Raw genomic sequence first — 14220 nt, 5'->3', positions numbered from 1 at the left:
AAAGACTACTCCATACATACATTTAAAAACTTAAAAAAAAAATCCTTTAAAGAATCAAACTGAACCAAAATTAACTTAATTGTCTGCCAAAACAAAACCCAGTATTCTTTAGAGACAGTAAAATCTAAACACTCAACAATGTAATGTTCAAAATGTCTAACATACAATCAAAATTATTAGGTATGCTAAGTACGAAAATATGGTCAATAACCATAAGAAAGATCAGTAATGGAAACAGAAATAAGAGAAATATTAGAATTAGCAGATAAAAAATATTAAAAGAATTCTTATAACTATTGTCCAGGTATTGAAAGGAAAACATAAACAATGTAAGAAGAGAAATTTTAAAAAAGAAGAGATTTTTTTAAAAGAATCAAATGGAAATTCTAGAAATGAAAAATACAAGTTCTGAAATGAAATAGTCACTGGATAGGACTAAGAACATATTAGACACTGTAGGAAAAAAGATCAATGAACTAGAAGACATTCTAATTAAAACTGTTCACATTAAAGCAAAAAGAGAAAAAAGCAAAAGGAAAATTAACAGAGCCTCAGTGATTCACAAATCTAAGAAATCCAACAGATCTCAAAAAGGATAAATCAAAAGCAAACCATACCAAGACACAATATAATTTCTGGAAATACTGATATAAAGAAAATCTCACAAGGAGCCAGAGAAAAAGGACATAATATATACAGAGGGGAAAAAAATAGGAAGGATATACTTCTCATTAGAAACTATAAAATTCAGAAGAAAAGGGAGGGATATTTTTCAAGTGCTAAAAGAAGAAAACTATCAACCTGTAGGCAGGAAAAATATCATCTAAAAAATGAAGGTAAATGAAGACTTATAAATGAAGAAATATATATTCAAAAATTTGTATCCAGAATATGTAAAGAATTCTTAAATCAATAACCAAAAGACAAGTAACGACTAAAAACCGGGCAAAAAATTTGGAAGAGACACTTCACAATACAAGACATTAAAATGGCCAGTAAGCACATTAAAAAAAAAAAAACCAACACTCAGCATCATTGGTCATTAGTGAAATGCAAATAAAACCACAATGAGGTATCACTATACACCTACTAAAATGGCTAAAAATGCGAGACACTGACAATACCAAGTGACAACAAGGATGTGGTGCACCTAGAACTCATGCACAGCTGACAGGAATGTAAATTAGTACAACCGCTTTTGGAAAACAGTCTGACAGTTTCTTATTAAACACATACTTACCACACAACCATGAAATTTCACTTTTAGGCCTTCACCCAAGGGAAATGATAATCTATGCCCAGAGGCTTGTCTAGAGCATTACTTAAAAATAACAGCCCCAATCTGAAAAAAAAAAAAACCCATAAATACAAAACAGAAACAGATTCACAGACATAGAATACAAACTTGTGGTTGCCAAGTGGGCGGGGGGTGGGAAGGGACAGACTGGGATTTCAAAATTTGTAGATACTGACAGGCATATGCAGAATAGATAAACAAATTATACTGTATAGCACAGAGAAATATATACAAGATCTTATGGTAGCTCACAGAGAAAAAAATGTGACAATGAATATATGTATGTTCACATATAACTGAAAAATTGTGCTCTATACTGGAATTTGACACAACATTGTAAAATGACTATTACTCAATTAAAAAATGTTAAAAATAAAATAAAATAAAATAACAGCCCCAAACTGGAGACAACCCAAATGCTCATTACCAGGTGAATAAACAGACTGCAATACATCCATAAAACATAACACAATGCCATGATAAAATGTGACAAACTACTGATACGCACAGCAATATGGATGAATCTCAGAATCATAACACTGGACGAAAGAAGACAGACACAAAAGGCTAAGTGTATGATTTCATTGGTATGAAATTCTAAGAAAGATAAACCTAGCCTCCTGGAATGAAAAGAATAAGAATAGTTGCTACTTGAGGTCTATGGCGGGTTGAGAACTGGCTGGGCAGGTGCCCAGGATAGGAAGACAGGACTGTTCTATACCTAGACAGCGGTACTGATTCACGGGAATATTCTGCGATTACATATCTTGTCCAAACCAGCTAACTGTACACTTTAAAGGTATATATTTCATTGTATATAAATTATACCTCAATAAAGTTTATATTTTTAAAAAAATACTTGCAACATTTGCCTGATGTTATGGACTGACGTGCGCCCCCCAAATTTAAAGGTTGAAGCCTTAACCTCCAATGTGACTGTATTTGGAGACAGGGCTTTAGGGAGGTAATCACGATTAATGAGGTCATAAGGGGGGGCCCTAATCCAGGAGGAATGGTGCCCTGATAAGAAGTGGAAGAGACACCATAGAGCTCTCCGTGTGCGCACAGAACAAAAGGCCATATGAAGACCCAGCGAGAAGGCAGCCATCTACAAACCATGAAGAGAAGCCTCCCAGAAGCTAACCCTGATGCCACCTTGCTCTTGGACTTCTTGACTTCAGAGTTGTGAGAAAATAAACATCTGTTGTTTAAACTGCCCAGACTATGGTATGACCCATATACCTGAGTGTCAAGCACAAGAAAATAAACTCATCATTCCTTACTAATCATGTTATTCTTGGGCCTATGTACCTTTAGCCGAGTGACAGCTTTCCGGAGGATGTATTGAGAGACGGGCAGTTGTTTTAATTCTGCAGAAGGCCTTGGCCACCAGGTCAGACAGCCAGTGCATGCATGAGACCCGAAGCGATGGTGCGACTTTCACACCACAAATGAAAGGAGTCACTGAAACCAGACCAACAGTGCGGCGCTGAGTGAGAGCACGCTCACAGGGGCACCTCCATCACACTCAGCTGTGGGTCAGTTGGGCTATTAGGGAAAGACTTGCTTTCTCTGGGCTTTTCGTTGTGCCTTACTTGGCACTGGCAACAAATCCTTGGATGGTGGGCTTCTCTCTCTTTTTCTATCATCCCATTTATCAGATAAATTTCTGCAACCAATGATTCCATTAGTTCTCATCTGTCCACTGATTACAGTTCATTTATCTGGAGCAAGACTTTTCCACTAACAAACTATGAACCACCTTTCTCCTTGAAAACTAACTTAGGGGCACTCAAGGTTGGTTACAAGGAAAGGCTTCCAGGGGGAGGTGGGCCTTTGTTTTGACCACAGCTTCACCCTAGCTCCCCTCAGCCTACTCTCAGTACAGCAGCCAGTGTGACCCTCCTACCACTGAAGTCGGGTTCCATCACTCCCTTCTGGCTCAGTCTCTACAGCGGATGACAAGGCCCTCAGCAGTCTGGCCCTTCACCACCTCTCTGACTTCAGCTTTTGCTGCCCATACCTTGCTCACTCTCTCCCGCCACGTGGCCTCCTTCTGCACCTCGAACATATGGACACACACTGCTCCTTCAGGGCCTTTGCACCTGCTATTCCACCTGCTTCAAATGCTCTTCCCAACTATCCACACAGCTCACTCCCCATATGCTTTAGTCCTCAAATGTTACCAGGGAGGCCCCCTGTGACCCCCACCCCATCTCAGGGAGTCCTTACCCCACTTTCCTGCTTTAGCTTCTCCCCAGCACATCCTGCCCTCTGACTTGCTTTCTTTCTTTGTCTCTCTCATTGTTTACCATCTCCCTCCACCAGAAGGTCAGCTCCAAGAAGAGAGAAACTTTGTCTGGCATGTGTGGGACGCTCAGTAATTACTTCTTGCGTGGACAATGGAGACCTGCTCCTTTTAGAGATGAGAAATTGGAGGGGAGAAGCAACCATCCTTGGCTGCCTTCATCTTCCTCTGCCGCTTACAGCTCTCTCTGGCCTCCAGATCCTGGGCGGACAGAGACAGAGAAAAATCCTGCAGACATATGCCCCTAAAGGCAGGGCTTGGGGAGGAACAGGAAGACCAGTTACATGTGGGCCAAGGCCGGAGGCCATCTGGTGTTTGAGGCAGGCGGGGTGGATAATCCAGGATCCCTCCCTCCCTCTTCCTGAGGGCTATCCTTACCACCAGGGCTTCCTCACCAACCACCTAACTCAACTAGCACAGCATGACAAGATGCTGGCTCTCTCAGCCCTCAGGCCACCCACGCAGGGCCTGGAGCAGACAGAGCCTTGTCCACCAGCTCCGGCCTCCCAGACAAAATCATCATTGTCTTCTATGTGCTGTGGTACAAAAGGGTGGGGACACAGTGCTTTACACTTCCTCCAGACAGCCTCCCCCAACCCCTTCCACTCCCCTCCACGTCCCTGCTTCTTTTCCTCTTGTGCAATCCCTGCAGCCACGGGACACGTTCTGCTGTTGCAGAGATCAATGCGTGAGCCATGGCCTCTCCAACAGCCCGGATTCCCACAGTGTGAGTGACGGCATGTTGGGAACTTCGGTGCCTGCCACATGAAAAGGTCTGAAATGTCCTTCTTTAACCAGAAAAGCCTGCTCAACAAAAGACAGATGGTGAAAATATCTCGGTGGCCACTGTCTCTTGGAAAAAGCCATTCTGAGATAAAACTGAGTGTTTCCACTTGGAGACATAAAACTACGTATTGCAAAATGATGCTCCTCAGGCAGAAATGCCATTCAATGGCTTGCTTGACAAAGAGGCTCATAGTAAACACTTTTGTCAGTATGATTTATCTCAGTCTTCCTCATATCATCCCACCACCAGCCAGGATAGGACCCAGAACTCTCCGAGCTTCTGAAGCACTCTTGGGTTACTAAGAGGATCTTTTGTGAGGTTTTTAGAACAGAGGGGATTTGATGAGGACTACGTGAGGGACTGAATCTTCCTCTTCACATTGCATTCCACTGCAAGGAAGATGGCCTTGAATTTTTTTTTAAATGCTAAATAAATGGAACTAGAAAAAAGATCCTAAAAACTTAGAAAAATCTTTTGTTTTCCTAATATTTCATCAGCCATGGCCTCCTAACTCACGTACAACAGTAAAGAACTCATGCAGTGGTAATGCATTTATCAGGCCACTTTCTTAGCAAAATGGCTCAACCGCTCTTAGTAATGCTCTCTCTCCATAGAGCTCACTTGGCAAAAAAAAAAAAAAAAAGCAACAAAAACAAACAAAACAAACCCCCAAAAAACAAAGAAAACTAAACTGAAATTGCATCATTCTTCCAATGACAAATATTTGCTTTATCAATATCAAATTTATACTCTGTGCTCTATTTCCTTGACTCTGTGTAACTGTGAAAACAATAAATTTTGTCTCAATGCCAAATCACAGTGTAAGCTTTCCGAAGTCATCCTAATCAGCAATTAAACTCAAGACATGTATTATCAACAATGCACGTATCTTGATTGAAAAGCTGAAAACATCAGAGGCTAAAACTTAGGAGATGCATTCACAGGCTATGACAAGTGCGTCACAACCACTGCCCGGCCAACAGCAACTGATGAGGAGCTGCCCCACCAGCAGGCGTGGTCACGATCCCGACTGGTGATCAATTCACAACACACTTGACTTTTCATCTAGCACTGCCCTTCCTTAGCTTCCTAGTCAGAAACAGGATGGGAAACAAGGAAGCACAGTTCATGCTGTCCCACAAGAAGGCCAGCAACCACCCATGACGCAGAGTCTCAGCCTCCCTCTGCCACATGGGGGATGCACACAGTTGCCAGGGGTGAAGTGTATGGTCCACCCCGACCCAGAGAAGCCACTGCCTTGGTTTCCTGTTGGTGTCTACATTGCTCGTCTTGTAGGCCCAAGACCACAAGACAACTCCAAGCTCCCCAAGTCCCAGTGCAGTCCCAGGAATCTAGAGTTTCACAATAATCAAGATAGATAATCCATGCCAGGTATAGAGCAATCCACACTTATTTTAACTCCTTATGTTTCCAGGGAAAAGTTGCTGTGAGAAGGCCAGTTGATGGGAAAAGATACCAGGCCTAACTCTGAGGTGCCACTGACCGCAAAACACACCCTGATTCCAGGCTCACTGAAATGGGCAAGGGTACATCTCAGAAAAACTGAAACACTGCTTTCCTGTATCCCTTTAATTGCCAACCTGAGTTGCCTCAGCTGAAATAGAAATCATTATTTTAATGGGCTATTTAAGGATATAGTCTCCTGTGTTCCTTTTCAGCTTTGAAATTGAACTGTGAACCTATGACGTTACGTGCCTGCGCTGTTGGCATTTTAAAATGGCCACACACACAGTGACTATCATGCCAAGGCACACATGGAAGCCCTGAGAGCTCCCGTAGCCGAGCCTCTGGGCTGTTGGCGCCCCTGGGGTGCGGTCCAGGGCAGGGCACACTGGGCCTGAAAGGGTCCATGAGCCTCTGAAGTTGCAAAGTAATAATAGCCCCGATTTTGACCCCCCTAGTACATGCCAAGTGCTTTACATACATTATCTCATTTAATTGGCACAAAAACCCTGTGCCTAAGTATTACTCTTCCCATTGTGCACATGAGGAAACACTGCTGGTAAGCGGTGGAGTTGGGATTGGAACCCAAGCAGTCTGCTCCAGGATTCCTTCTCTTAACCACCAGAGATCGAATACCATCTCTCACCTACAGTCACCCTGTCTCATTTTAGATTCAATGCCATTATAGAAGGTTACTTGATGCAAATAGTAATAATGGGTCCCTTTAAATAACAATCAGGGAATTAAAAAAAACACCAACACTTTTTAGTCAAAGGGGGAGGGTGTGATGGGAAGAGACAGAGGATTCCACGATGTGGCTTCAGAAACATATGTCCTCCTCAAATAAAAAGAGGGTGACTATTCCTCAGGAAGTGCCATCTGACTGAGGCAATGTTATGGGCTGAATGGTGTCCCCCCAAATGCATAGGCTGAAGTCCCAGCCCCCAGTAACTCCCAACGAAACAGGATTTGGAGAGGGGGGCTTTAAAAAGGTAATTACATTAAATGAGGTCTTTTGAGAAGGTCCTAATCCAGTAGGGCTGTTGCCTTTATAAAAAGAGAGGAGACAGAGAGAAGACCCAGAGAAGAGAGAAGACGGCAAAGGGGAGAGCAGAATGTCCCACTCCAAAATATGCCTCTTCAGCACTAGGATTATTCTGAGCTGATTATTTCTTTAAGAAATTGAAGATACAGGAGAAGCTCTGAAAACAGTAGAATTATCCTTCTGTAAAGCAAATTTACATTAGAAAGGCAGCCTGTATGAGGAAAAGAGCTATTAGCAGAGATCACTTTTTCTCCTGGGAGACTTATCTGCAGGGCAGGACAATCTTACCCAAAGTTTCCTGCTCTCCCCTCCCCTACTTTGAATGGCCTTCCCCGCTTTGAAGCCCCAGACCCCTATCCCTTTCCTTCCTTAGCTCAGGATGGTCTGTAAACTGCCATCACCTGGCCACCTTTGGAATCTCATTTCTTTGTGGGACTCCCAGAAGTGCATCTGTATATGGATGTAATAAAAAAAATTTTTTTTCCCCACTGTTCATCTGTTGAGGAGGAGGAGGGTCTCAGCTAAGAACCTAGAAGGAAAGAGGGGAAACGATTTTTTCCTCCCTCCCCTACACTGGCCATGCACAAGCCAAGGAGGCAGGCCCTCGGAAAACACCAGCTCTGATGCCACCCTGATCTTGGACTTCCAGTCTCCAGAACTGTGAGAAACTAAATCTCTGTTGTTTAAGCCACCCAGTCTGTCACCCTTGTCATGGAAGCCCTAGCAAACTCCTACACAATGCTCTGCATTTACCATACCCTTTCCTCTTTCTGGATACAGGAAACAACAGGTCCCAGTCTCCATGCATTGGGGTGAGGTCCCTGTGACTAATTGTGAACAGAGGACTACAAACAAAAGAAATACGCTTCATTCCTGGCCCAAGGGACTTAAGAGTAGGCATTAATCCTCTGTGGTTTCTCTCCCCTCCACGGCCATGGGCCACGGAGACTGTGTGTTTGAGGTAGTACAGTTACAAGATGGCACAACTTACGTCACACTGGCTCCCTGAGTGACTGTGTAGAGCAGGGCGCTCTACTCACCCGCTTCGGATATAGAATGTGAGTGAGAAATAAGCTTTTTTTTGTTTAAAGGCACTGAGATTTAATTTGTGACTACAGCAGAGCCAAGCCTTATCTCACACACAAATCAACCTCAGAAAAGCCAGGGTAACAGAAATAGGTATTTCAGGAGTTTGTGTGCCATTAAGTGAACCCATATTAAATGTCTGTTTTTGTAGGTTAAAAAAAGAGGTCAAATACGGACAATTTTATTTGTTCTTCTTCTAATTGTACATATTTGCAGAAAAGGCCTTGGAACCAACAAATCCTATCACCCCTAGTTTACAAATGATACCCCTGAGACCCATTCAGGCGTCCTGATTTACCAAAAGCCCAAAAACATGTTCACAGAAGAACTTGACCCCACACTAGAAATTACATTTCTTTTTGTGAAGGCAGGTTGGTAGCATCTATTAAAAAGTACATATTAAATAATAACCATGCTCTTTCTTATAACAATTCCACCCCTGGGAACTGATCTACCAGAAATACCTGAACAGGTGTGCAGAAACACATAAATAAGAGGACCCACTATGCTAGCCCTGTATAAGATGGTAAAAATTTAGAAATAATCCAAATGCCCTCTCACAAGGAGCTGGTTTAACAAATGCTTCATCCATCTGCACTCAAATCTATATACTGTCGTTAAAAAGAAAGGGGTCAATTTCTCTGCTCATAGTAAAAGATGCCCAAGTCAGATTAATAAAAGCAAGAAAGAATACCTAGAAAAAGAAAACAAAAATACCACTCATCAGAGATTTATTACTATCCATGCACAGAGGTATATGAAGTACCCAACACTCAAGGGTCACTCTGTGCCCTCCCCATCGCCTCCATCCTGTATATCACTTGGTTCATTGTAAATGAACCCAAGTAGCTGGTCTAGACCTACCACCTACCAGCTGGGTGGTCTCAGGCAAGAAGCTTCAGTTTCCCCACCTGTAAAGCTGAAACAAGTTATAGTACTTGCTTCAGAAGTTGTTGACAGGAGTCCATGAGACTACGTACATAGAGCACTTAGAACAATGCTCGGCACAGAGTAAGTGCTTAATAGATATTCACCATTATAGTAATGACAGTGATACTCATCTCTGGAACCGAAGAAACAAGGTTTCTTTAGTTTGTATCATATTTACTTCTCCTTTTTTTAATCTCTTTTAAGATATTATCTTGTCAGGAAACATAATAAATCATCCTGCTTATTTCTCTTCCTGAATTGAAATTAAAGGGCAACACTTTTTAAAGCAGTGCTTACCCCAGTAAACTCTAGCAATGTCAGGCATTCCAATACTTCATGGAGCTTCTAAAGACAATTTCATTATTTCATTACCAAACTGATAAACTGCTTTTCTGAGACTTTAACATTAACAGAGTCATTCCCAGGTAAACAAATTGCTTATCAGGTATAACCCAAGGTGTCTCCATGATGCATGTGGTGCACTCAGCCCTCTGCTACTGGGGGTCAATCTGGGCCTTCTCCTCCACTCATTTTGCTAACAGAGTGGTTATGGCAAAGGTCTTTCAAAGGCACAAAAAGAACCTTTTACATAACCACAGTCTACCTTAAACAGGACTTTCTATTTGAGGGCTTTCTGAGGGCATTCTAAGTATTAACTCAACCAGCTAGGTGTATTTCCACAGACATTGAGCCTGAAAGAACTGTGCAGCGCTAGAAACAGACTGGAATTAAAATAGAGTTCACCCACAGTTCTGATCCAGTGTTTCCTTGGCCCATGGATGCTCTGCGGAACCAAGTACCATTTAGACTGCCAAGAACCAGTGAGCATGGGTAGGCTATCTAAGCTGGCAAATTACTGCTACAGAGGTGCCCAGAATTAAAGGATCTTTTTGAGTCTTTTGTGGCAGCCCAGACAGGTTGTGTGGCTTGCCCAAAGTTTCACAGCTGGTCAGTGGTACAGCTAGCTAGGTCTGAAACCCAGGTACTGGCTCCCCAGTAGCCATGATCCTGTAACTGCTGGCAAATCATCATTCTTCCCTTCTTGCTTCTTGGAAAACCAAGCAAAGTGAAAACAGCTCACTCAAGGTCAGAGGGCCGGTCAAGCAGAACTGGCAATGACAGCCAGCAGACTATAAAATCCTAGAGGGTGGGTCCTCTGCGCCTCACCTACCCCGCAAGCCCTATGTAAATGATTTTGTTGATTGTCTCCCAACACACAAGTTTAGAGGAAGTTTCTCTTCTAGATTGGCACTATGTGTTTAACTTCAGGTTCTGACACACGAGTCTGTTATTATCAGAGCAGGCACGCCCCCCAGTGCCCCGACCTGGCGGCTGGCAAAGGTTGAGGGGAGAGATACCCACCGCTCTACCGAGGTGGTCTTGCAGCCCTAGCTGCTCCAAGCTCGCCCATAGCAACTGTCAGCGACGTTTTTCTGGGGTTGGCAACCTGGAGGCGGTTAACTGGTGTCCGACTGAGCCGGAAGCAGATGGTTGGTCACGACTAGTCTTGAAGGTACGGCTGAATACATCTAGCTAAGCCTTTATAAAGACGAGGGTGCACGCCTCGCCCACCGCAACAGTCCAGGGACCGCGTCTACTTGATCCTGGCAACTAAGGGCACTTCAGGTGACATTGAGACGCCCACCAGGTCGCCCCCAAGTTCGGAGAGGCAGCTCGCCTACGAGCTTCCGCGTTGGATGAAACGCCTTCCCCTGCACCGCAGACCGTTCTCACCTGCACTTTGCGACGTCCCACAGCGTGAGCACCTTCTCTGCACCCATGTTGCTTCTCCCCCACAGGAAGCGGGTGCTATATGGCTCACGCTCCGTCTGGGTGCCCAGCAAGCGCAGTCTCGGGAGCTGCGCGCGCGTGTGTAAGTGGGTCATCTGGATCGCGAAGTCCTGGGCGCCAAAGCGAGGGCACCCAGGCTTCCTGGGCCCAGATGCCCCTCCACCCATGCCCCAGGGCTGAGGCTGGCTGTGGTTCACTTCCCGGGAATGCAGGCAGCTACGCAGCCACTGGAAGCAGGAGGAGCAAGGCAGGGGCACCGCGGTTGCACGGAGACAGCGTGGGAAACTAGGGGCGCAACAGGAGTCACTGCAGCTGGTCCCAGGTAGCACCAAGGCGGGTGACGCTGGAGAAAGTACCAGCCAGACGCGGACCACGCTGTTTGTGGGCAATTGTATTATTTGGAATTATAAACCGGACGGTTATAGCAGACACTCGAAGTGCTCCCCTCCTGGGAAGAAAGAAGGGAGTTGGGCACCAGGACATGCAGAGGCTGGGGGTGGGGGGTGGGGGTAGGGACAAAAAGCCCCTCCCTAACTGCAAGGTGTCTGAAAGGGGTATGGGGACAGCTCTGAGTGCGGAGCTAGGAGAGGGCGGGGCGCGGGACGAGGGACTCCACACGCGGGGCTCACCTGGAGGGCGCTCGGCGGGTCCATGCCGGTGGCAGGCGGCTGCTGGGCGCCTCGTCGATGCCCGTAGCCCGCGCCGTAGCCCCGCACAGAGGGCACAGGGCAGCCGCGCCCCGCGCCCCGCGCCCCGGGCCTCGCGCCCGCGCGCAGGGGCTGGTCGTTCCGAGGGACTCTGGCCGTAAGCCTGAGCCTCTTTGCGCCTTCACTCCCCAGGCACCTCCCGAGGCCGGCGAGTGCCTGGGTCCTAGCGCCCCTCGCAGGGTGTGAGCCCCGACTTTGAGCCCGCTTAGCGCCACCCGCCCCAGCCACTTCGATCCCGATCCCGGCAGTGCCTCTCCCGCGGCTAGCTCAAGGGAAGTCCAGTCTCGCCTGTGATGACCAACCTGGCGCTTCTTGGGACTCCTCCTCACCATGCCCACCCTTTTCCACTCTCTTCTCCGTGCGCCTCTAACCACCCCCACCAAAACACTGAAGGATCGGATCTGCCTCATTCCTCAACTCAAATTCGTATACACTATTATTTTAAAGAGATCCTAAAGTCAAAGACACTAGTCATTATAAATGGACAGATAGACACATACATACATACATACATACATTCCGTTCTACCTCAAAGTTAAAGGAGGACTTTTGTGTTCAAATGAATTTGTAAACGACACCTGATTAGGTGTATGTTGCAGGGAGGGGTGGGCCGGTGAGGGTTTATTGTTCCTCAGCTTTAACTATGGGGATAATTTACTAAAGTGAGTCAAACAAAGGTACAGCTACCCTTACCACCCCTTCCTAATCTGTTTAGGGAGCTGGAATCTAAGGCCTGGGCAGATACTATGAAGCTTTCAGACACTTGGAAAAAGTAAAGAATCAGACCTAATTAAATGCTTCAGCTATAAATAAAAGCCATCTAGCTGGTGGTTATTATCACGCCTGCCCCATACCTGGCTCCTTTGGAGTGACGAGATTTCTAACAGAGACCCAGGGAGCATTTACAAATCCTTTCCCCTCTCAGCTGCCCACAGGGCTGAGTCAGTCTAGCCAAAACCAAGATCAACAACAGCAATCTTTTCCTGCTGACTTTCTCATCCAGACAGGCTGATGAGATTCCTAATGGCAGAAAAGGAAAACAAGTCATTTTTAGAAGTAAAACCTAGTACATAGGACACAGAGAGAGATAAAGAGAAAACTATTATTTTGGTGTTGGCCATAATCTATAGAGGCAACCATAAGGCATGAGAGCAGTATGAATATAGCCTTTATTGCCTTTTTCTGAGGAGCTCAAAGCCTTCTCCCTCAAAAGCGCTCCTCTCTGTATGTGCAGACTCTAAGACGCCCTCCAGTTCCCCCACCTCCTGGTGCTCATGCCTTTGTGGATCCCCTTCCCTTGGATGTAGGGGAAACTGTGACTTGCTTCCTATCCATAAAGCAAGGCCAAGGTGATGGGGATGTCACTTCAGTGATCATGTTACATAGTCTTGCTAGGAGACTCTCTCTTGCTGACTTTGATAAAGCAAACAGCCATGTTGGGGAGGTCTGTGCGTCAAGGAGCCCAGGGGGCCTCTGGCCTAGAGCCAGTAAGAAACTGAGGCCCTCAGTCCAACAAACTGAAAAGAATTAAGTCCTGCCAACAACCAGGAGAGCTTGAGAGTGAACCCTTCCCTAGTTGAGGCTTGAGATGAGACTGTAGACCCAGCAAACTCAGAGGACCTGGTAAAGCTACTCTCAACTTCTGACCCACAGTAACTGTGAGATAATAAATGTGTGTTGTTTAAGACACTGCATTTGTGGTAATGTGTTATGCACAATAGCAAATCTAATACACTTCCTCCTGCGACAGATGGAAAAGTGAGGCAAAGGAGACAAGGTAGAAGGGTTAAGGTCATTGAAATAGCAGCATAATCTATCATTATTTCACAATCATAGCCTTTTAAGGCCCTGTATAGACAAGGAAAAGCACAACAGCGAAGACATCAGGAGGTGAAAGATCAAGTTCAGGTTGAGATTTGGCAGAGGGGGAAAGCAACACAACTTTAAGAAAGTCTGAGGCAAAAATAACCCAGAAGGTAAAAGGCCAGCGTGAACGACTCAGGGTAAATCAACCCAAGCAAAAAATACAAATATTTTCAGAAAGAAAAGGAAAGGACAAGGAAAACAAGAAAGAGAAAAACAATGACAAAGAGACAATGGAGGGGGAGGGTGCAGCTCAGAGATAGAGCACATGCTGAGCATGCACGAGGTCATGGGTTTGACCCCCAGTACCTCCATTAAAGAAAAAATAATAATGATAATAGGTAAATAAATATTACCCCCCCAAAAGGGACAATGAGGAAAGACAAAGGCACCGAATTCTTTGAATCCCTTTTCTAATTGTCTGTAAAAGAAAAACAAAAGCCGTATTATTCATCCCTGTAAGTGAGGGGATTTTCAGAAGAGCTGTTCAAGAAGTCCTAGGAGTTCCCCTGTGCACGGTACACTCTTGTGTCAGCCAGCAGGTTGTCCGCTGTTCCCGAGATTTTGCCTGAACACAGACAGTGTCTCAAATCTATTAGCCAGAGTTCTAAGGGTTCACATTTCTTTGCTAGATTTTTGGCATCTTTGGATTCCAAGTGTCTAAAAGTTTTCTATTCCACCCCTGCTCCAATACAGCAAAATAGAGCCCAATACTTACCTACTTCATCCTGCTGTGTACCTCGAAGGGGATTATGGAGTGATGTATGCTGAAGCAAGGGGAAGGAAACACAGAAGGAAGAGAGGAAAAGAGGAAAGGAGAGAAAAGAAACCAAAGGCACAGAGTTCCCAGTCTAGGTAGGGAGTGGCTGGGAGGTCTCGAACAGCACCACGAAGCCCTGCTCTCACTCTTCCCATTGCCCACTGGGCACTTCTCTGTGAGTC

The 14220-nt window shown here is 45.3% G+C and overlaps 1 protein-coding gene across 8 annotated transcripts in view; it reads right to left on the bottom strand.

Moving 5' to 3' along the window:
* PDE8B (phosphodiesterase 8B) overlaps positions 1-14220 on the bottom strand; it is a 294732-nt gene that overhangs the window by 211579 nt on the left and 68933 nt on the right. For 2 of the 8 annotated variants that reach the window (XM_074360081.1, XM_045512340.2), the window contains exon 1: positions 11338-11603. The exons of 5 other annotated variants lie outside the window; for them this stretch is intronic. In XM_074360081.1, coding sequence (XP_074216182.1) covers positions 11338-11361 — 24 coding nt within the window. In that variant the 5' untranslated portion in view covers positions 11362-11603. Of the gene's footprint in view, positions 1-10651; positions 10671-11337; positions 11604-14220 lie in introns of those variants that run through there. One more of the 8 variants, XM_045512342.2, reaches the window with a different exon arrangement.

Source organism: Camelus bactrianus, chromosome 3, assembly GCF_048773025.1.
Source record: "Camelus bactrianus isolate YW-2024 breed Bactrian camel chromosome 3, ASM4877302v1, whole genome shotgun sequence".
Classification (NCBI taxonomy): domain Eukaryota; kingdom Metazoa; phylum Chordata; class Mammalia; order Artiodactyla; family Camelidae; genus Camelus; species Camelus bactrianus.
The sequence above is the reverse complement of the archived record's forward strand: the minus strand, read 5'-3'. Positions and strand labels throughout refer to the sequence as shown.